Source organism: Panicum virgatum, chromosome 4N (genome assembly GCF_016808335.1).
Source record: "Panicum virgatum strain AP13 chromosome 4N, P.virgatum_v5, whole genome shotgun sequence".
NCBI lineage: Eukaryota > Viridiplantae > Streptophyta > Magnoliopsida > Poales > Poaceae > Panicum > Panicum virgatum.
This window is the reverse complement of record NC_053148.1, coordinates 18,093,629-18,115,657: the sequence shown is the minus strand read 5'-3', so window position 1 is coordinate 18,115,657 and position 22,029 is coordinate 18,093,629. Positions and strand designations below refer to the sequence as shown.

General features: G+C 47.0%; 1 protein-coding gene and 1 pseudogene across 1 annotated transcript; one reads left to right on the top strand and one right to left on the bottom strand.

Moving 5' to 3' along the window:
• Positions 1-835: 835 nt before the first annotated feature.
• On the bottom strand, positions 836-16,418 carry LOC120669206 (annotated as a pseudogene).
• A 4,446-nt stretch (positions 16,419-20,864) lies between these two features.
• On the top strand, positions 20,865-21,283 carry LOC120669205. Its single transcript, XM_039948996.1, has 2 exons — positions 20,865-20,937; positions 20,991-21,283. The coding sequence occupies exons 1-2, from the start codon at positions 20,865-20,867 to the stop codon at positions 21,281-21,283; spliced, it is 366 nt and encodes a 121-aa protein (XP_039804930.1).
• The last annotated feature ends 746 nt before the right edge of the window (positions 21,284-22,029 follow it).

Genomic DNA, 22,029 nt, shown 5'->3' with positions numbered 1-22,029 from the left:
CCGACGCCTGCCTCTTCCTCCGGTTAATTCGCGCCTGCGTACTCATCCTCCCCGTGTGCTTCCTGACTCCCTCCACCCGCCTCCTGCTGCTGGGTGCTGACGCCCGTGTGCTTCCTGACTCCCTCCATCCCTTTGGAGTGAAGACAATCCAGTGCGCCAAGCCTGCGTGCTGCTCGCGACTCGCCAGCCCACGCAATGCTCGCGACTTGCAAGCACACTCAAGGACATTTGTAACCAACGTTGCCTTTTTTGTCCTAAACAAGATAGGATGCGACTTAGATTGTAGGAACTGCTGGATTTGGGTCCAAAACTATTACGCCATGTCAGTACTTTTAAACTCTCGAAGTTGAACAAATTACGAACTGCTGGATTTTGTCCTTTGCCGTAACGTCATACAGAAAGAAAAACAAGATTTCTACAGGATACATCCCGTTACAGAATACATTGAACCTGTTTTCATATGGCTGAATACCGAAGAATGATAAAAATTCCAGCATTGTATGAAGTAGTGAACTGAAACATTTTTGGAGTAAACTAGGCAAAGTGATACAATGTACTTGCATGTGCAAGAGAAATTTACCGTACTTTGGTACTAGGATTCAGATTAAGCTCGCACAAGATCCATTATTCTTCACACAGTATAACTTTAGAGTTCAGCTAGAAAATCTCTTTCCCAAACTAACAAAAATTTACAAGCATGGATATATACGACTGTGACGGGTCTCTCGGGAGCGCCAACGACGCAACATTTTTCTAGTTATATCTCTAAACTGATATAAACTATGGTGCTTGATAACAATGTGAATGGAATGTTGATCAGTGCATCTGTTGCATGTCAGGCTTGCTTCTTTACCTCTGCAACTTCCTCAGAAGATGGCCATATGTCCTTAAGAAAGATTGGTCTATTGCTCCTTCCTGTTCCAATTGGCTCTTCTTCAAAATTGATGTCAACCTAAAGAGAACATACCAATAATAAGCATCTGGGTGTTTCACAAAATACGATAAGCTCTTGTACCATTACGTTATTTAAGACACTGACATGTCGTCATCACCTTCCTGTCTCGCCACTTGCCATCTTGCAGTGGTGCTTTCTATCTTTGGCTGGTTTGGCACATCTCACTTTTCTTGTCGTGTTCAATTCTCCAAAGCAAGGCTCGTGTTTGAGGAGTCGACGTACTGGTTTGTGAAGACTCGAGGTATTTGCTCAAGTACTGGTTTGTGAAGGCAATACCCTCTTGTGGAGGAGCTCATCTACATGACATGTTCAAGAGTTGCACGCTTCGACGATATCAAGATTTTAGATTTGGATGTATCTTTTTCTTGTTTCTTTTTAGTCTAGTGCTTAGTTCACTCTCCAAATGCAATGTCATTGCATTCATGTTGCATTTGAGAGGGGGTGTTAAGGGTATAATAGTCAATGTACTGGTGTCTAGGGTTTGGGATGTGTCTCATGTATATATAGCCCTTTGGGCCTCTCTCAATACATACACAGTTCACTCTCTTTTCCTCACCTTATTCGTAACAACCTGAAGGCCCAACTCACAAGCTTTCTTTGCAACCAATCTAGAAGTTATCATCACAGTAGGGTTAGAAGTGTTTGTGCAGCTTGTGATAGCAGCTATCACAATGCTTCCATGTTTAATCTCTGCAGTTTGCCCATGGAAATCAAACTTCACAATTTTGTCCTGCAAATCCTTTGGGATAGCATAACCCTGAAACAGAGAACATGAATTGTCCTTGCTGTCAGATTTTCAACATCAACAAAAACAAAAAAATCTTTATAAAATGTTAAAGGGTCAACCTGTGGACAAAAGTTTGGTTACACTGATTCCAAACGGAAAAACACAACATATGTTATATTTACCAAAAATCCTGTGCCGATTAGATCCTTAATGTATTACTTATAAAAATGGAGCAAGATTTTAACTTCAATTTCAGGCCAATTTGACTGTCTGAAATGTCAACTAATCTTGACTGGAGGAGTATTTAAATTAGCACACAGTAATCAGGAAAATTGGCAGTGTGCTGTTGATTTCCGTACCTTGAAACCAATTTTGTTGTCCAGACATGCATGCCAATCTGTTTTCATGTCCTTTAAAGGGACTCGGTTATGAGGTCTGCAAATGTAGAGCTTTGCATCAAAACAGTATATGCAAATTAAAGAAACCACAAAGTAACTGCAGAAATTACCTCTTTGGACCTGAAACACATGGCTCAACATTTCTCAGTCCAGTTCTAGGTATGATGAGTATGTATGTTCTATTTCAGGCTGATAAATTATAATCCAATAGGAGATCAAAAAACATCCCTTGTGTTCATGGAGAAGGTTGAAGAATTAAACTTACTTCATCATGATCCACAAACATTTTGTTTGCACGCAGGTAGGCTTCTATTATTGATACCTAACATTTGGAGTCTTATCAATTTATTATTACCAAACAAGAATATAGTATCACATAATGTTCTCGTTACACATATGTCAATAACTATCAGCACAGCAATCGAAGTATCTATTTGTACATCTCCATTGCACAAGGTTATGAAGTAGATGCTGCATAGTTACAGAATATAAACATAATATGATACTCACAGTTTCGTCATTTCTTCCTGTCATTTTGAGATATTCTAAGCTAATATGGTCAACTGGAAAGAAACCAGCAGTCGCTCCATACTCTGGTGCCATATTTGCTATAGTTGCTCTATCAGCTAATGCAAGTTCTGCCAGACCTCTGCCTACATTGAGATTGTTAGAAGGTTGCAAGGCAAGAAAAAATAAGGATGAAATAAGTTATAGATGCTCTCAGATTTTAATACCATAGAACTCAACAAACGTTCCAACAACGCCATGTTTTCTCAGCATTTGAGTAACTGTTAGAACTAGATCTGTTGCTGTGACCCCATTCCGTAGGGTTCCATATAGCTTAAATCCCACAACTCCAGGCAATACCATGCTCATCGGCTGATCACATATGCAAGAAAAAATGAATAATTAGGTGGCAGGGAACATAGTGAGTACGTTACATGACAAAATGAATAAAAAGATGATAGACATAGACAACCTAGATGTAAAAGATTTCATCATTTACCTGACCAAGCATAGCTGCCTCAGCATCGATTCCTCCAACTCCCCAACCAAGAATTCCGAGTCCATTTATCATTGTAGTGTGAGAATCAGTCCCCACAACACTATCAGGATAAAGTAGGCCATTTGTATTGAAAACAACTCTCCGAAGATATTCAAGATTTACCTACACTAGATAACAAGAAATGATCACAAATGAATTTCAAAGATTAAATCCTGGACATTGATCATTGATTTTTACCTGATGAACAATACCAGAGCCAGGAGGTATGATAAGCATGTTGTGAAATGCAGTAGACCCCCATTTGAGACAGGCAAACCACTCCTTGTTCCTCTCAAACTCCAGTTCCATGTTGGCCTGTACTGCACTTTCCGACCTCACCACATCGGCTGTCACTGAGTGATCAATTACAAGGTCGGCCGGAACCTGAACACATAAGTGCAGAACTAAGTATGACTATACAAAGAAAAACCCAAGAAAAATTGGATTCTTGCCAAAAAAAAAAGAGATAAGACAAGACACACCATTGGATTGATCTTATCAGGATCGTCACCTAATTGAGACATTGCATCCCGCATGCTTGCACAGTCAACAAGGACTGGTACACCGGTGAAATCCTAATTTCAGGATATCAGTACAAAGCCCTGCACATGGAGTAGATTTCTATGTGGGAATAAAATAAGATGTTCAAGACATGTATGTATACCTGCAGAATCACACGCCCAGGCTTGAACGGTATCTCAACTTGCTCGTCTGATGTCTTCTCCCAGTCCATGATCTTCTCGACATCATCCTTTGTTATTTGGAACCCATCACAGTTACGCATCGCAGATTCGATCAGCACTAGGACTGTGTATGGAAATTTGTCTGGAAAGGGACAACCAAGCACTGGTCTGTCAGCTGTCATCCTTTCAGATGTACGCAGCATTGTCTTTACTTCATGGAAGCAACAACTGAAGGATTACTACTGTGTACCATTCTTACATCACTACTCTGCATGCTTCCCGAGGCACACAAAATGCAGCTTTGCATATTGCAATACCAGATGGATTGACTGAACTATGCGACTGGTTGAGATCAAAGAGTGTGTTGACGACTGAATTTGGCAGGAACCGGTCTGACCGGTACCTCTAAGCGGTCTGACCGGTCGGGGTTCCTTGTAACCAGTCTGGCACGACCGACCGGTCTAAACCGGTGGGTCTGACTAGTTCAAGCAGAGTCCGAGTACAACTAGAGATTTTTATAGATTTATATCTATAAACATGATTTCTTGCGGGATAAGTCCACCCCACCCTATAAATATAAAGGGTCACGGCCAATTAGAGTATCCAATCGATCAAAACACATGAATACATTACTTTTCTTTATGTTTATTGCCTTTACTTTTGTCTCTAAACTCTAGCTCTTTCCAACCCTTTTCTGTTGTTCTTCCTTCGTCTCCGCGACATCTGAAGGCGTTCTAGATGGCCTGCCGATCCTAAAACAACCCTACGCGCGCGTGCCCTGATGGGGTCCCTCCCGAGCGAGCGTTCGTCAGACTTCGCCGTTCTGCACTGGCGAACCGGTCTGACCGGTTACCCAGACCGGTCTGACTGGTCTGAGCATCGGTGCTGCAATTGTGATGTCGCTCACCGCGCGATCAAGCGCATTCGTGTGTTGGCCCTAGATTGGCGCCAACATATTTTGGCGACTCCGCTGGGGAAGAAAGATCTTGGTTATTTAAACCGATCCAATCTACTCCACATACTACCATGGTGAAGCTGTCGAATCCTGGTGAGATCGATCCCGATAACATCAGCAGACCGTCTGTTGATGAATTGCCGCCCGAGGATCGTCAAGTTTATGAAGCCTTCATAAAGAAGTGTGAAGAGGAGAACAATCGGCGCAAGGAAAAAGAAATTGAAGAAAAGCGTCGGTGGTTCTTGTCTCACTTTTCCAAGAATCGGAAGGGTGATATCTCTAAGGACAAGGAGGTGGTCATTCTTTCGGATGAAGATGAGCAAGCCAAATCAAGTGCTACTATAAGTGCTACAACACTGCCTACTTTAGAGCAAATTAGTCAATTGGTGGTTAGTGGTCAAGAAAAGATTCTTGCTACTGTTCAAAATATGATTGATAAATCATTAGGCAAGTAACCTTTGATTGATGATAGTGGTACTCCTAGACCTAATATTGATGGCACTTTTTTATCATAATACTATGCATCTTGAATCATCGGCAGCACATGCGCCCCAATATGGCATGCCGATGAATTTTTATGGTCAGAGAACTCCAGAGCAGTATCACGCGCATGGAGCGGTCGGACCGGTCTCGCGACCGGTCAGACCGGTCATGGAACGGTCGGACCAGTCTCGCAGACCGGTCAGACCGCTCATGGAGGACCGGTTCCAACCGGTCCGACTGGTTCTGGAGCTTTAGTTGCATATCCATCGTCTCCTGAACCAATTACTAGTGTACCTTATGTTTCGGTTGGCTTTAGCCGAATGAATAATTCATACACTATGCCTCCTCAGGGTTCAGGTTATTCATATGGTACAATGCCAAATAATGGACATTTGCAGCAAATACCATATACACAACCGAATCATATACCGCATGTGCCGAATAGCTCTAATACCAATGTTCAAAGGCCAAATGATTCTTATTTTAATCAAATACTTGAGAAGCATAAGAAAGATTTGGCTGTATGTTTAAAGAAACTTTCGGCGTAGAATTGAAGGACAAAACTCTAGTCTGTCAAAAGCCTTATCCCGAGAGTTTTGATTCTATTCCATATCCTCAGAATTTTAGAGTACCAGAATTTATTAAATTCACTGGAGAGGATAGTAGAACTACATGAGAGCATGTTAGTCAGTTTAATGCACAAATGGGAATTTATGGGAGTCTTGATCATTTGAAAATTAGAATGTTTCCTTTGTCTTTATCTGACACTGCTTTTTCATGGTTTTCGGCATTAGCTCCTAATTCTGTGCAAACTTGGTCTCAATTAGAGTGTAAATTTCATGATCATTTTTATAATGGTGAAAATGAGTTGAGGCTATGTCATTTAACATCGGTTAAGCAAAAGCATGATGAGTCTGGTGCTGAATTTATTAGAAGATTTAGAGATACAAAAAACTGATGTTATAGTTTGGTTATTTCTGAAAAGGATCTTGCCGAATTAGCTCTTAATGGTTTGAGATATCATATTAAAGAAAAATTAGAAGGATATGAGTTTCTAACCGTTAATCAAGTGTTGCAAAGGGCTTTGGCTCAAGAAAGCCGAAGTAAAGATGCAAAATTTAAACCCGATCGTCTTAGTATGCATATGCTACAAGGAGAATCTTCAGACGATGAGGGTAATGAAGTATATGCTGCTGAATTTGTATGATCATCTAGTGATAAGCCCAGCACTTATACTTCTTTAAAGCTGATTTCTAAAAATCGGCAAGATGAAATTAAATTCACTTTTGATGTGACAAAGTGTGATAGAATTTTTGATGAATTGGCAAAGCTTGAGAAAATTAAGTTCTCTCACACTATTCCATTAATGGAGGAATTGAAGCGTCGTGCATATTGTAAGTTATACAATACTTTTTCTCATGCCACTAATGATTGCAATGTTCTTCATAGACAAATACAATCGGCTATAAATGAAGGACGATTGGTTGTTCCTGCGATGAAAATTGATCAAAATCTTTTTCCCGTTCATACACTTGAGTTGTCAAATCCAAAAGTATTGATTCGGCCGCATTAAGCTGAATCGACTAAAGGGAAAAATCCAAAAGGTGCTACAGAGCAAGACTCCTCGAGTTGCAACAGAGGCTTCAACGCTCGGGGGGCAGGACAAGGAAAAAGGGGCCGATAGCGAGTCGACCGGTCTGACCGGTTCAAAAGGCGGTCTGAACGGTACGCCCAGCAAGTCTGGGAATTCCTCCAAAAGCAGGACAAGGCCGAGTTTCAAGGAACTCTTGGCCAAATATGAGAAGGAGGGAACTGCTCAGAAGAGGCAATCAAGTAAAGTCAAAGATATGAAGTCCTCAACGAAACATCAGGAGCAATCGGATTCTCATCCAAGACAAGTTGATACGCCATCCAATGAACCGGTTACTCCATGGTATTGCTGGTATCCTTACTTTTATACACCTATGGATTATAGTAGGATGCATATGCAATCATATTATATTCAATATCCTCCTATGTATCCAAATCATGCATTACTACAAAGACCGATTGTTGCTAGCAATAATCCGGTCAAGCAAGATGTTGATTGCATCAAAGAGAATGAGAAGTGCAAGGAGCAAGATTCAAAGTATCTACAGCCGAGGTGGTGTCCCTCAGGCTTGTCTCATACTCAGAAACGAAGACTACAACGTATGCGCAAGAGAGAATCAATGGAGCAACAAGTGGAGGTCGAGCTAATAAAACCAGTAGCCATGAAGAAAGTTTGGAGACCGAAGCAAGTTATTTCAACTTGAAGAAAAACAAGTCATGGCCGATAATTGTTATCGCCCTTAGTACAAAAATGGCCGATGTATTACTGATCATCGTCCTTAGACAAATTTAGTCCATATGAATGTTCTTTGGTACGCAAGCTTTGCCAAAGAACAGGGGGCATATGTTGACGACTGAATTTGGCAGGAACCGGTCTGACCGGTACCTCTAAGCGGTCTGACCGGTCGGGGTTCCTGTAACCAGTCTGGCACGACCGACTGGTCTGACCGGTTCAAGCAGAGTCCGAGTACAATTAGAGATTTTTATAGATTTAGATCTGTAAACAGGATTTCTTGCGGGATAAGTCCACTCCACCCTATAAATATAAAGGGTCACGGCCGATTAGGGTATCCAATCGATCAAAACACATCAATACATTACTTTTCTTTATGTTTATTGCTTTTACTTTTGTCTCTAAACCCTAGCTCTTTCCAACCCTTTTCTGTTGTTCTTCCTTCATCTCCGCGACGTCTGAAGGCGTTCTAGGTGGCATGCCGATTCTAGAACAACCCTACGCGTGCCTGCCCTGACGGGGTCCCTCCCGGGCGAGCGTTCGTCGGACTTTGCCGTTCTGCACCGGCGAACCGGTCTGACCGGTTACCCAGACCGGTCTAACCGGTCTGAGCATCGGCACTGCAATTGTGCCGTCGCTCACCGCGCGATCAAGCGCATTCGTGTGTTGGCCCTAGATTGGCGCCAACAGAGTGATTTCAATTTGGGATGTTAGATTACCAATTTGCTCGTCTTCGAGGGCAGCGAGGCTATAGTAGCTGCCATAGCTGCCACTATCGCCACTCCCGAGGCTTTTCAAGGCGAAGCGAAATGGATTGTCCTTTGAATCTGCATACAATTAGCACTGAGATCATGTTGTACCTGCAAAGCTTGAGTTGAAAAAAAATGTTTCATCTTCGTCAGGGGCGGAGCCAGGAATTTGTTTTTTTCATTATTAGAGGGGGCCAATAATATTAATTTATATAAAAATTTATAATGCAAAATTGGGAACCATAGGGGGGCCAGGCCCCTGCCCGCCCCCCTAGCTACGCCCCTGATCTTGGAGAGAAATTGAAGGAAAATCGACTGCGACCGCGGGGAACGCGTACACACCCATTATTGCTCGAACCGATGAGCGGAGCGGAGAAGCGGTACGAGCAGCACGAGTCTCCTCTAGAGCCGGCTCCCATTTAGCGCTATTGCGGTAGCACACGCGTGAGGTGTGGAGGAAGAGGAGTTGGGGAGGTGGCCTCTGCCGCCGTCGCGGGCGGTGGTGTAATCGTGGCGATGCTAGGGGACACCGCGCACGACGCGCCGCCGCCTGGTGTCGCCTCGCGGCGCCCCCACCGCACCACACCTCTCACCGCCTCGCCATGTCCTAATGTCTAAACAGGGGTGGGCCGAGCCTATATAGTTTGGCCCATCGGGATGTTGACGCAAATCTGGTCAACACACGAAAGGAAAAGCTATCTTACGACTAGTCGCGCTGACACGCAAGCGTGCAACCGCGCGCAGGCCTGCCTATGGCCTATCATACATCCGCGGCTCAATATGTTCCCGTCGGCGGCCCAACAAATTCCACATGCCAGACCGTCCTATGCACCAATAATCCAGCAACCCACGCACCTCTGCATGTTGCTACTGTTGCAGTTTTGCTTGCCACGCATGTAGCATCCACGGGGAGGGAATGGACTCTTTTTATAAAGCTATGTTAAAAAATATTTTATCTACTTCATATTACCTTCATTTCCAGAACCGATTGCACCAATGTGTTCTACGCGATAAGACGAACAAAACTAGACCCCATTTGCATAAGGTTTATCGATGTTTTACACAATAGTAATTTTATGTGATGACTTGCTCTCCTTTTGTAGCAACTTATGTGTATGTTATATTAATGCAGTAATAATTTATGTGTATATCAACTATAATTTTGTGTTAACTCATATGTACCCGTGCATGATCAATATTATTTGCAGTAACTTGTATCTTATATGTGGGGAAACTCATGTATGATAGATGTTGGTTTTGTGGCAACTTTTACTTTTACATGTGTGAAAATTTGGTAGCAACTTATGTGACGATTTGCTTTCTTTCTGTAGCATCTTATGTTTATATTGGCTTAATTTAGTAACAACTTGTGTGCATAACATCTTTTATTTTGTGTCAACTTCTATGTATGAGCGTAAGATAGATTTTATTTGTAGTAACTTATATTTTATTTGTGTAGCAACTCATGTGCAACTTTTTGTTTAAAGTGTGACAACTTTTATTTTTACGATAATTTGTATAAACTTATGGGTATGGCAAGTTACTCATTTTTAACTACTTAGTGTGTGACATCTTATATTTGTGACAACTTATGTATGACAAATTCTATTTTTGAGACAACTTATAATTGTAACGGATTATGCTTCCGTGGCAACTTTATTTTTAACAATTTATAAATATTTTTTTGTGATAACTTTTATCTTACATGTGTGGCAACTTATATATATGTATATGTAGCAACTCCTTCAATAATATCAAACTCAAAATTAAATATAAATTGCTACTAGTGCAAAACTTTTTCAAAATATATGCAAGTGGGATCTAGTTTTATTCGTCTCATAATGTAGAACACAACGATGTAATCGGTATTCAAAACGGAGATCATATGAAGGAGATAAAATATTTTTTATAAACAAACTGCATGAAAAAAAAGCCCTACGGGCATGCTGCACGTGGATGGAAGAGAGCAAGCACGGTTTGGAATAACGCGTAGGGTGGAGGGGGTTGTGTACATGCGGTTTGGTACAGACAGGGTCAACCACTTCTAAGAGCAAGTATAATGGGCGGCGCGGAGCGAGCGAAATGCCGACGTGGTGGACAGAGAAGGTAGGAGAGAGAGGGTAGCGAGCGCATCGCCAGACGCCGACTGACACCAGCGAAATGGCACTGTGCCACAGCGCTGCTCGTTTTCATTGGCTGCACGTCGCTTTCTAGCGCTGCGCTGCATTGAATGCTATCCACGCTGGCTTTTATCTCGCCCGCAGCGGGCGCGGTTTATAAGCCTTGCTCTAATGGGTCTCATCCGAGTGGGTAGCCTGGCTTACTTTCTAGCCTGTCAACCTGCTTTGACATACCCTTCTAGCTCACTTGAAAGAAGAGTTGTTGCTACAAAGCAGAGGGAGGACGGAAGGGGCGCGCACCCCACTCTAACACGACGGGTCGTGCATTAACGGTGTCCCACACGAAAGCGCGAGCACGCGCGGATCGCAAACGATCCTCACCAGCAAGGTCTTGCATAGGCCGGTCAGACCGGTTCTTCAGACCAGTCAGACCGCTTGAGGAAGAAAAACCGTGAAAACCTAAAACCACGAGCTCGGGAGGGACTCCGTCGGAGCTCCCAGATCTAGGTTGTCCTGGAGTCAGCAGGCCACCCAGAACGCCCTCGAACGCAGTAGAGACGAGTGAAGAACAACAAGAGGTTGAAAAAGCTAGGGTTTGGAGATAAAAAGTAAAAGGTAAATGTGTTGATTCGATTGGGTAGAAAGACATCAATCGACCATGGCCTTTATATTTATAGGTCGGGGATGACGTACCCCTTCAAAATCGGGTTACAAACGGACTCTACAATTCAGATCTAACCTGATTCGGATTACATAGGACCAGACCGGTCGGCCCGACCGGTCAGATTGTCGGCCTTCGGCAGTGCCAATTTTGGCTGCCAACATATGCCCCCCTACTTTTTGGTGAGTTTTGCAAGCCAAAAAGCAAGTACCAGAAGCTAGCCTAGTTACATAAATTTGCACAGAAAATATAAGGCTAAAAATAATGCTAAGGGTGATACTTTATACCGGCCGTCTTCATCTTCAAGCGTCTTGCCACACGCTGTGGTAGTATTTCTTCAAGTACCTTCCATTAAGAGCCATTGGAACACGCTCTCCTTGCATCGTCTCCACCATATAAGAATTCCCAAAGATAATCTTGACAATCTTGTATGGTCCCTACCAACTTGGCGACCACTTGCCGAACTTGTTGCTCTTTGTCCCAAGAGGCAATATTGTCTTCCATACCAGCTCACCAACCTGAAAAGATTTGGGTCTTACCTTCTTGTTGTAAGCTCTAGCAAATCGAAGCTTGTCTTTCTCAAATTCTTTCAAAGCTTGTAACCGCTTGTCGCTTGCTTCATCAATATTGTCCATCATCAAGTCATAGTAATCAACAACAGTAAGGTCATTTTGTTTAGCTAATCTATAAGCGTTCAAATTCACCTCAACGGGTAAAACAGCCTCTTAACCATATACAAGTTCAAAAGGAGTAATTTTAGTAGCACCATGTCTAGATATACGATGAGCCCACAATACCTCAGATAACACCTCATGCCACCTTCTGGGATTTTCTTCTATCTTCTTCTTGATGAGCTTTATCAAGATTTTATTACTAGACTCGACCTGACCATTGGCCTAAGCATAGTATGGAGATGAATTGAGTATCTTAATCTTGTAAGATTTGGCAAAATCACGTACCTCGTTTGAAATAAAAGATGAACCTTGGTCTGTTGTCAAAGTTTGATGAATGCCAAATCTATGAATAATGTGTTCTGTAATAAACTCAATCACCTCCCGATATGTCATATTCTTTAAAGGAACTGCTTTGGTCCATTTAGTGAAATAATCTGTAGCAACAAACACGAAGCGATGTCCCTTTGAAGTAGGGGGATTAATCTGACCAATGAAATCCAACCCCCAACTTTTGAACGGCCATTGCTTGATAATAGGATGTAATGACGCAGCAGGCACTAACTGAACATTACCAAATTGCTGGCATTATTCACACCCTTTATAATATCTGAAACAATCCGCCATCATAGTTGGCCAATAGAAACCGGTTCTCCTAAACAACCACTTCATTTTAGGAGCCGATTGATGCATACCACAGATGCCTTCAAGAACTTCTCCCATAGCAACACGGGCCTGATCAGAATCTAAGCACTTGAGAAGCACATCTTCGGCGGTCCGACGATAAAGCTCATCGTCGATCAAAATATATTTAAATGCCAAACGCCAAATATTTCTCTCTGCACCATGATCAGGGTCCTTTAAATATGTCACAATAGACACCCTCCAATCAGCAACCTCGGCCTTCCCTTTAGAGTTGGAAGCAACAGCCGACTCACTGTTTTTAGCAGTCTGACCGGTCGGACCGGTCTCTGAACTAGTCAGACCGGTCTGGGCGGTCAGACCAGTCGGAGCATCCGGTCTGACCGGTTCGTCCAGAACCAGTAACTCGGTTGTTGCTCGCATCGGCTTTCTCATGTTAAAATATTTTTTTGTAACATTATAGTCAGATGCTTGCTGAGCCAGAGCATTTGTCTTTTTATTACTATCTCTTAGAATATGTCGAATCACAAACTCATCGAAACAAGAGATAATATCAAGTCATCTTTCAAGATATGCATTTAAAGAACCATTATAGTATTTGCATACCTTGAATACTTGCTGCACCACCAGAAGTGAATCTCCATAAGCTTCCACATCTATCTTCCCGGACAAATTAGAAATAAATCTTCTCAAGTAATTTACTTTGCCCAGAAACTTTTTCAAGTCTTTCTTGCAAGCAAGAGCCTCCACTTTATTCATGGCTTCAATTCTTTTTGGATCAATCTCTATGCCCTTCTCATGAATAATAAAGCCCAAGAACTTCCGAGCCGATACACTAAAAGCACACTTGAGTGGGTTCATCTTCAATCCATACTGATGCATCCTCTCCAGAGCAAGTCTTAAATCAAAGAAATGATAACTCAAGCCGGCCGTTTTAATTACAATATCATCAATATCGACCTCCAATATAATGCCAATTAAATCATGGAAGATCAAATTCATAGCCCTTTGATAAGTAGCACCAGTATTATTCAATCCAAAAGTCATGACAACCCACTCAAACAAACCAACAAAGCCATGACATCTAAAGGCCGTTTTAGACGTATCTTCTTCGGCCATAAATATTTGATTGTAACCCACATTACCATCAAGAAAACTGATAACACGATGTCCAGAAGCCTCATTGATCAACATATCGGCTATAGGCATAGGATATTCATCTTTAGGAGTAGCTTTATTAAGATCTCTAAAATCAATGCACACTCTAATCTTGCCCAAATCCTTCTTTTCAACAGACACAATATTAGAGATCCAGTCTGCATAACGACCAGACCGGATAAATCCAGCATCTAATAAACGATTGATTTCTTCTTTTATTCGGTCATACATAATGGGATTAAAATACCTAGAAGGTTGTTTATAAGGTCTAAAACCAGCCTTAATCGGCAGCCAATGTTCAACCAAATCACGACTCAAACCAGGCATATCAGAAATATTCCCATGCAAAACAATCGACATATTCTTTCAATAACTTTATTAAATAGGCTTTACAATCATCCGATAAGTTTGCATTTACAAAAGTCGGCCTAGGAATAGAATCATCTCCAATATCTACCTTTTCCAAAGGATCAGCCAACGTAAAACCTTGGCATGACTTATCTAAGTCACCCAAGTCTTCAATAGCCTCGCACATATCGTTCGCCTTGTCCCGATAGTGCTCAATGTGTTACTGCAGCCACTCTGTACTGGACCGGTCTGATGCACCGGTCTGACCGGTTGGGCGATCTGACCGGTTAGAGGAAGCAGTCTGACCGGTCGGCTCTGCATTGACGCCCTGCTGCATCATAGAAGTAAATATAGCCGATTCTCCATTGGCTTTACGACTGCAGACACAAAACCCTCCTTTGTGCAACTGATCAAGTCGTAATCGGTCAAATCCAGGCCCGATAAACACTTGATGTGATCATGTGCACCAATGAGCTCGGAATCGGCGGTTCCAATGAAAGAAGAGGTATCACCATGCACAACCTCAACTTCATCGCCGATCCACTGAATGATAAACTGATGCAAGGACGATGGTACACATTGATTGGCATGAATCCAATCACGTCCAAATATGAGGTTGAAGTTACCTTGCACCTCGAAGATGAAGAACGCCATCGCAACCATCTTGCTTCCAACGGTCAACTCCATTGAAGCAGCCCCCTTGGCACCAATGGGATCACCTCCTCCAACGCCACTAACCGTCATGTTCGTCTTGATCAATTCTTCGTTCGTCCCGCCGAGCTTCTTGTAGAGTGAATAGGGCATTAAATTCCCAATCGCCCCACTATCCACAAGCATACGAGAAACTAGCTTCCCGTTGATGTGCCCCCTCACGTAGAGAGCCTTCAAGTGATTATCCAAATCTTTGGGCTTCTGAAAAATAGCTTCGCGCGGCCCAAAGTCCAAATGACCAGCCTCCTCCTCTGGAATCGCCCAGTAGTCATCAGAAAAGCGCACAACATTGATCTCCTTGTTTGTGCATTTCGGAGAAGCCTCATAATCCACCAACTCCTTGTCTTCTGCTGTAGAAGGAGCTGCTGGACCCTCTGCTGCACCAGGAACTGAAGTAGGAACACTTTCTTCGGCCTTCTGCTCAGGCTCAGAATCGACCGGTCAGACCGGTTGCCTTGAGCGGTCAGACCGGTCCAGGACACCGGTCAGACCGGTCGACTGGAGCGGTCTGACCAGTCCTGTGGGTTGATCAGCTTCCATGACCTGCCACACCTTGCCTTGAGGAATTCTTGGTCTGTACTTGTCGAATTGTTCATCCCTCAACTTCTCTGCTTCTTTTTCCTTATGTTCTTGGCGTCGAAGATGCTGCAGCCTCCTCTTCTGAGTATGTGTCAACCCCGGCGGGCACCACCTAGGTTGGAAGTACTTCTCCTTGTCTTGGTCCTTGAGGTTGCTACTGCTGGCCTCATGATCATTGGCCAACACAAGCTTCTGAGAAACATTGACCGGTTTCTCAACGATCATCGGTCCATCTTGTGCACCTTGAGCTTTACCTTTTCCGTCTTCAACTTGCATTGGCATGGACTCGTCCTTCTTCTCCTTAAAGTGATACTCTTGGTGCACTGGACAAGCTTGGGCCAGCCTCTGCTGAGACCGGTCTGACCGGTCGGGGTAGACCGGTCTGACCGGTCCGGGGTTCTGCCCCTGACCAGATTGGTGTTGTCCCAATCGGTCATGAACCGGCTGCTTCAACCTGTCAAACACAGGCCCTCTGGAGCTTCCCTCCCCCTGGAAGTGTCAAACACAGGCCATAGGGTAGCATTGCATCCAAAATCCCCCGTTCTCCCATGCGGGAAACTGAGAATCCGATTCCGGTGGAGCCCATGGTATAGTAGCATACATCGGCTGCATCTGCTGAAGAGGGAACAAGGTAACCACATCACCCATGCGCTTGCTTGATTGTCCCCTAGGAGATGAAGGTGCGCCTTGAGTCCTTGATGCGGAGGTGACCTCGATCTCTTTTTTAGGGGCCGATCATTTTGAACGGCCTTTGAGTACTTGTTCAGCAGTTGACCAAAGATAGGCTTCTGATTTGCTAGCTTGCCCTGCACCTTTGGCTGATTAGTCTTCCACGTACCCACTTCCGGACGCTTAGGCTCCGGGGCTGACCACTAGGGCGGTCTGACCGGCCACCAGGACCGGTCTGACCGGTCGGAGAAACCGGTCTGACCGGTCTCGGCTGAGCAGCAGGCCGGTCGCCTGAAGAAGAATTTCCTTGCCCCCCGAGCGTGCGAGGCTTAAGTATGATCCTCAGATTCTTCTTCCCATCAAGAGTCTTCTCCTGAATCACCTCCCTGGCCAGAATTTTGTTATCAACAGTCAATGGCCTATCATCACCAATGATCACATTCTTGCACTTTGCTTCTTCGGCTTGATCCGGCCGAATCAGCACCTTTGCATTGTTGAGATCAATGGTATGAACTGGGAACAGAGCTTTATCTATCTTCATCTCCGGAAAGGCGAATCGTCCTTCATTTATGGCCTATTGTACCTGTCGTCGAAACACATTACAATCATTAGTCGCATGAGATGAAGAATTATGAAATTTACGATAAGCACGCTGCTTTAGCTCCTGAAGCGGCGGTATAACATGAGCAATCTTTAAATGCCCAAGTCGCAATAATTTATCAAAAATACGATCACATTTGGACACATCAAAAGTAAACTTTATCTCCTCTTGCCGATTCCTTTGAGTCGGCTTGAGAGATGTGCAAGTAGATGGTTTGGCCGAGGCGGGCCAAACAAACTCCGCGGCATTGTCGGGTACCATAATCAGGGGCACCCTAACTTAGGGACTAAAATGCCCTCAAAAATGCAAAATACAATTGGGAAATTGGGCCCATAGTGCCAACTGCCTCGTCATGCTCTACAGTCATGGCGAACCAAGGCAAACTGTCTTCCTTCGATCCGAAAGGGAAGAAGGACTACTCGACGGCGATCCTGTTGAGGAAGAAGCCACCAATGATGACAACTCCGTCGTCACTCTGCACTCGGACACCATAGAGATCCTCCAGCTCTCACACAGCACTCGGATCCTCTCCAAGCTCCCATGAGGCCCAATACGCACTCGGCCTACGGCACATCCGAGGCTCCCCTCGGACCCGTGGGACAATCTCCGTCTCGCTCGAGGCCTCCCGGCCGAGGCCTCCAGCGGTGCACCGCATCTCCGCCTCACTCCAGGGTAGCGGACCTACCCTCGGAAAGTAGGCCAACTCCGCCTCGCTCGAGGCCACCCCTCGGCAGACGAAACTAGCAACCCATCTGCTCACCCACCCGACTGACAGAAGCATTTAATGCCAACCACTCCACCACAGAACGCGGAGTCAGCCAGTGTCAGGCCACCATTCTGCACAGCAGGTGAGACTAGAGTCCCGTCCGCTAACTCTGGCCACTATACCGCCATTCCCGGCACTGCTCCGGTCTGTGGGAACCTGCGACGCCCTGTGCGGACGTGCCAGGCACTGCTCTCAATTCTTTGCTGCCAACTCCCCATACCACCCTCCACTGAAGAACCCTCGACAAGCATGGGCGCAACCCTCAGATGTGGTACAGACCTTGACCAGAGCAAGACCTCCGCCAGCAGGACCCACGGCGCTCCGCTAGCTCAGGCACAGAGGACGGTACCCTCAACAGCAATCGCCACGATGCCCATAGGAGTCACCAGGATGCTGGCGCAATCCCCGTAAGGCTAAAGAGATTTTCAGGATGACTGCCACGCCCAGTGCCATGCTCTCCAGTGCTCTAAAGTGTACTTTCTACTTTCTACAGCAGCCGACTACTGCACTCCGACAATTTGGGGGAAGACGATGACTTCTGAAATTTCCCATACATGTACTTCGCCCCTCCTTGTGTCTATAAAAGGAGGAGGCGGACACCTCCATCTTCACATGCTCATTGCCTTCTATCCGCAAACAACTCACACACGCACGCTCTCCTGAGCACGATATTGGCACTCGCCTCAATCACTCAGCAGAGACTTGGAAGCTTCTCTTCCTCTCTCGCCTCGCTTGTACCCCCTACTACACCTACTCCGGTGCAAGATAATATAGTGGACTCGCACACCCCTACTGGACGTACCGCCCGTGGCCGGAACCAGGATAAACCCTTGCGTTACTGTGTTACCTCTTGCATCAACCATCTAGGATTAGGGACATGCAGCATAAATTACTAGTTGGCGCCAGGCCGCGAGGTCTGGACACTGACAGTTGGCGCGCCAGGTAGGGGCTGCGCTGCATGACTTTTGTCTTTCATTCCCTCTTGTTCCCTAGATGGTAGACGGGCCACGCCTGCTCCCGGTAGGCACGGTGCTCCGGTTCGGGAGTCTTGAGTTCATCGCGACCGGCAACGGTTACAACATGGACCTTTTCCCGCCCAGAGCCAACCCTGGCACTCCGACTCCACCGCCCCAGCACAGGAGGCGCTCGGGCCAGCACGCGCGACAAGCGCGCATGGAGCGGCGCAAAGCGGCTCGCATAAGCTCCCCCACGTGGGTCAAGGCTTGTGTGTCGCAACCTAGCGCTGTGGCGGAGGACGTCACCGTTTCACCACCACCAAATGCAGCACCGGTGCCTCCCAAGGAGGGCGCGACCATGCCGTCACCCTTTCCCTTCGGGATGCGCACCACCGTTGCGACCTACGCTTCATCCATCAGCACCAACATGAGCGCGTACGAGGATCTGCCGGGTCATCACCTCATCTCGATCCGCAACCACATCGCGTCACCACCAGATGATTCGTACCCCAAGTCCGCGGATGAGGCGTACATCTTTGTGGAAAATTGCGCGGCCTCGGTGTGGGACTACTCCGGAGTCCGCAACCTCAATTCTTTCCTGTCATTTCAGGCTACGGTGGACTACTGCCTCACCTGCTCTGACGACTCCAGGGAGGGGGATTATGATCCCACTCGGGAGTGCTTTATGGTTGAGCTGGGCGATCACAACGACGACACGATAGACGGCGGGGCGAACGACGCAGAAAAACTTGCTGCGACACCCGCAGCATCCAAGTCAGCCGCTTCGACGAACTCGGCAACACGGCAGGCACGGCTGGTGCAACTCCAAGAGCTTGAGGGCAAGCTCGACGAGGAGCGTCGGCAGACTCAGAAGCTACGTGCTGCGCTCTAGCAGGAACGCACCATGCGCAGTGTGGGTGCTCGAGCGGCGTGACGTGTCGCCCAAGAGCGGATCCTGGCCGATAACAATGTGGACAACCCGCTGGACCTCAAAAGGGCTAGCCAAAAACTCGTCATTGCGGCTTACCTACTCCAAGCGATGCCCGAGTCACTGCGGCTTACCAACTCCAAGCGATGCCTGAACCCTCTACGCCCGAGGGTCGCAACCTACGCCACGAGGTGCAGGTGCTCAACGAGCAAGCTGCAGTGCAGCAGGCTGAGAGCTCTGCGTCTCGCATGCGCTCGGCGGCCTCATCAATGGCTAGTGGTACTGCGTAGCAGGACCACGAAGCTTCGGTGCACATGCCACTGGGAGGACGGGGCAAGGCAGTCGCGGCGAAAGGTGCAAAAGCACCCTCGGTGCACGACCGTATCAAGAAGCCTTCTGCGAAGGAGCGCATCCAGGTCACGCGCGGGCATGCCAACGATGGCGACGCCAGCAACATCATCAACGGAAAGAAGTACGACCCTCAACGTGGTGGGCGTTTCGACCCCGAGCAGGACAGGGGCGTGTCGCCGGAGCCTCCTGGCACCTGCGTGTTCAGTCGGGAGATCCGCACTGCTCCCTTTCCCCCTCGTTTTTGACAGCCCACCACCCTTGTCAAGTAGTCGGGAGAGACCGATCCCGTGCTCTGGCTCAACGACTACCGCCTGGCATGCCAGTTGGGCGGCACAATGGACGCCGCCGTCATCATCCGTAACCTTCCTCTGCACCTCACAGACTCTATGCGGACATGGCTCGAGCACCTTCCCGCGACCCAGATCCATGACTGGGGTGACTTGGTCAAGATCTTCGTGGGCAACTTCCAGGGCACTTACGTGCGCCCTGGGAACTCCTGGGATCTCCGAGGGTGCCAACAGAGGCCCAACGAATCACTGCGCGACTACATCCGATGCTTCTCCAAGTAGTGCACTGAGCTCCCCAGTGTTACCGACTCCGAGGTCATCAATGCCTTCCTTCAAGGCACGACATGTAGGAATCTGGTGCACAAGCTTGGACGAAGCCCTCCCACCAGTGCGAACATGCTGTTTGATGTCGCCACCAACTTTGCCTCCGGCGAGGAAGTAGTCGGTGCCATCTTCGATGGCAAGATGACCAAGCGCAAGGAGGAGGAGCCCGCAGAGGGCAGCAGCAAAGCCAAGACCCCCGCAAAGAAGCTTAAGCGGGGCAAGAAGGGAAAGAAGAAAGGCCCATAGAACCAGCGCGGTCAGGGGCAGGAGGAGGACTCCGACGAGGCCCTCACTGTCTCCCCAGATCGCAAAGGTCCCCGAGGCCCCCCTCGGGGCGATGGCGGCCTGTTCGACGACATGCTCAAGAAGCCGTGCCCTTACCACACTCTTGAGCAGTGTGAAATGCTCCGCAAGTACTACAACCGCATAGCGCACAGGGACGAGGACAAGAAGAAGGATGCGGACGACAAGGGTGGCGACGGCAAGTTCCCCTCGGTGGAGAACGCCTTCTTCATCTTCGGGGGGCCGACGGCGAACATGACCTCTCGGCAGCGCAAGCGCGAATGCCGAGAAGTCTTCTCCGTCACCAAGGCCACGCCATCGTACCTTGAATGGTCGGAGGACACCATATCCTTCGGCCGCAAGGACCACCCCGACTACATCTCGAATCCAGGATAGTATCCACTCGTCCTGGATCCCATCATCGGCAACACCCGCTTCTCCAAGGTGCTCATGGATGGAGGTAGCAGGCTCAACATGATGTACGCACAAACCATGGAGCTCATGGGGATCGGCTTGGACAAGCTATGCCACAGCAAGTCGCCGTTCACGGCGTTGCGCCAGGGAAGCAAGTCCAACCCCCCGGCCAAATCGATCTGCTTGTCTGCTTCGGCATTGCAGCCAACTTCCGTAAGGAGGTGCTCACCTTTGATGTGGTGGGGCTCCGGGGAGCATACCACACCATTCTGGGGCGGCCATGCTACGCCAAGTTTATGGCGATCCCCAACTACACCAACCTCAAGTTGAAGATGCTGGGCCCGAAGGGGGTCATCACCGTCAGCTCCTCGTTCGAGCACGCCTATGAGTGCGACGTTGAGTGCGTCGAGCACGCCGAGGCCCTGGCGGTGGACGAGGCCCTCGCCGTGGACTTGGAGAGGATGGCACGAGGCCATGGACTCCTCGCAGCGACATGAGGGCAGTTTCGAGCCTGCCGAGGGTGCCAAGGACATACCCCTCGACCCGAAGACCCCCGACGGCAAGGCGTTTAAGATCAGCGCCATCCTCAGCAACAAATAGGAAGTGGTGCTCATGGACTTCCTCCGTGCCAGCATCGACATCTTCGCGTGGAGCTCCTCGGACATGCCTGGCATACCGGGGGAGGTCGCCGAGCACTCCGTTGACATCCTGCCGAACTCCAAGCCGGTGAAGCAGCACCTGACACCGGGCAATCGGCGAGGAGGTGCACAAGCTTTTGGCTGCCGGATTCATCAAGGAGGTATTCCATCCTGAGTGGCTAGCTAATCCTGTACTAGTTAAGAAAAAGAATGGGAAGTGGAGGATGTGTGTAGACTATACTGGTTTAAATAAAGCATCCGAAAGTTCCTTTTCCTTTGCCACGTATTGATCAAATAGTCGATTCAACTGCGGGATGCGAACTTTTATCCTTTCTTGATGCATATTCCGGTTACCACCAAATCAAGATGAAAGAGTCCGACCAGCTTGCGACTTCTTTTATCACCCCTTTTGGCATGTACTGCTACGTTACGATGCCCTTTGGCCTTAGGAACGCCGGAGCTACATACCAGCGATGTATGCTCCACGTGTTTAAGGATCATATCGGGCGAACCGTATAAGCATATGTCGATGACATTGTCGTGAAATCCAGGAAGGCGGACGACCTGGTAGCCAATCTCAGGATCACATTCGATTGCCTTAGGGC

Excerpts from the sequence above, each read along its gene's own strand:
- LOC120669205 (XM_039948996.1), top strand. The coding sequence starts at position 20,865 with ATGGAGCTCATGGGGATCGGCTTGGACAAGCTATGCCACAGCAAGTCG. Across the intron at positions 20,938-20,990 it reads CACGGCGTTGCGCCAGGGAA|CCAACTTCCGTAAGGAGGTG; the intron begins GCAAGTCCAACC and ends TCGGCATTGCAG.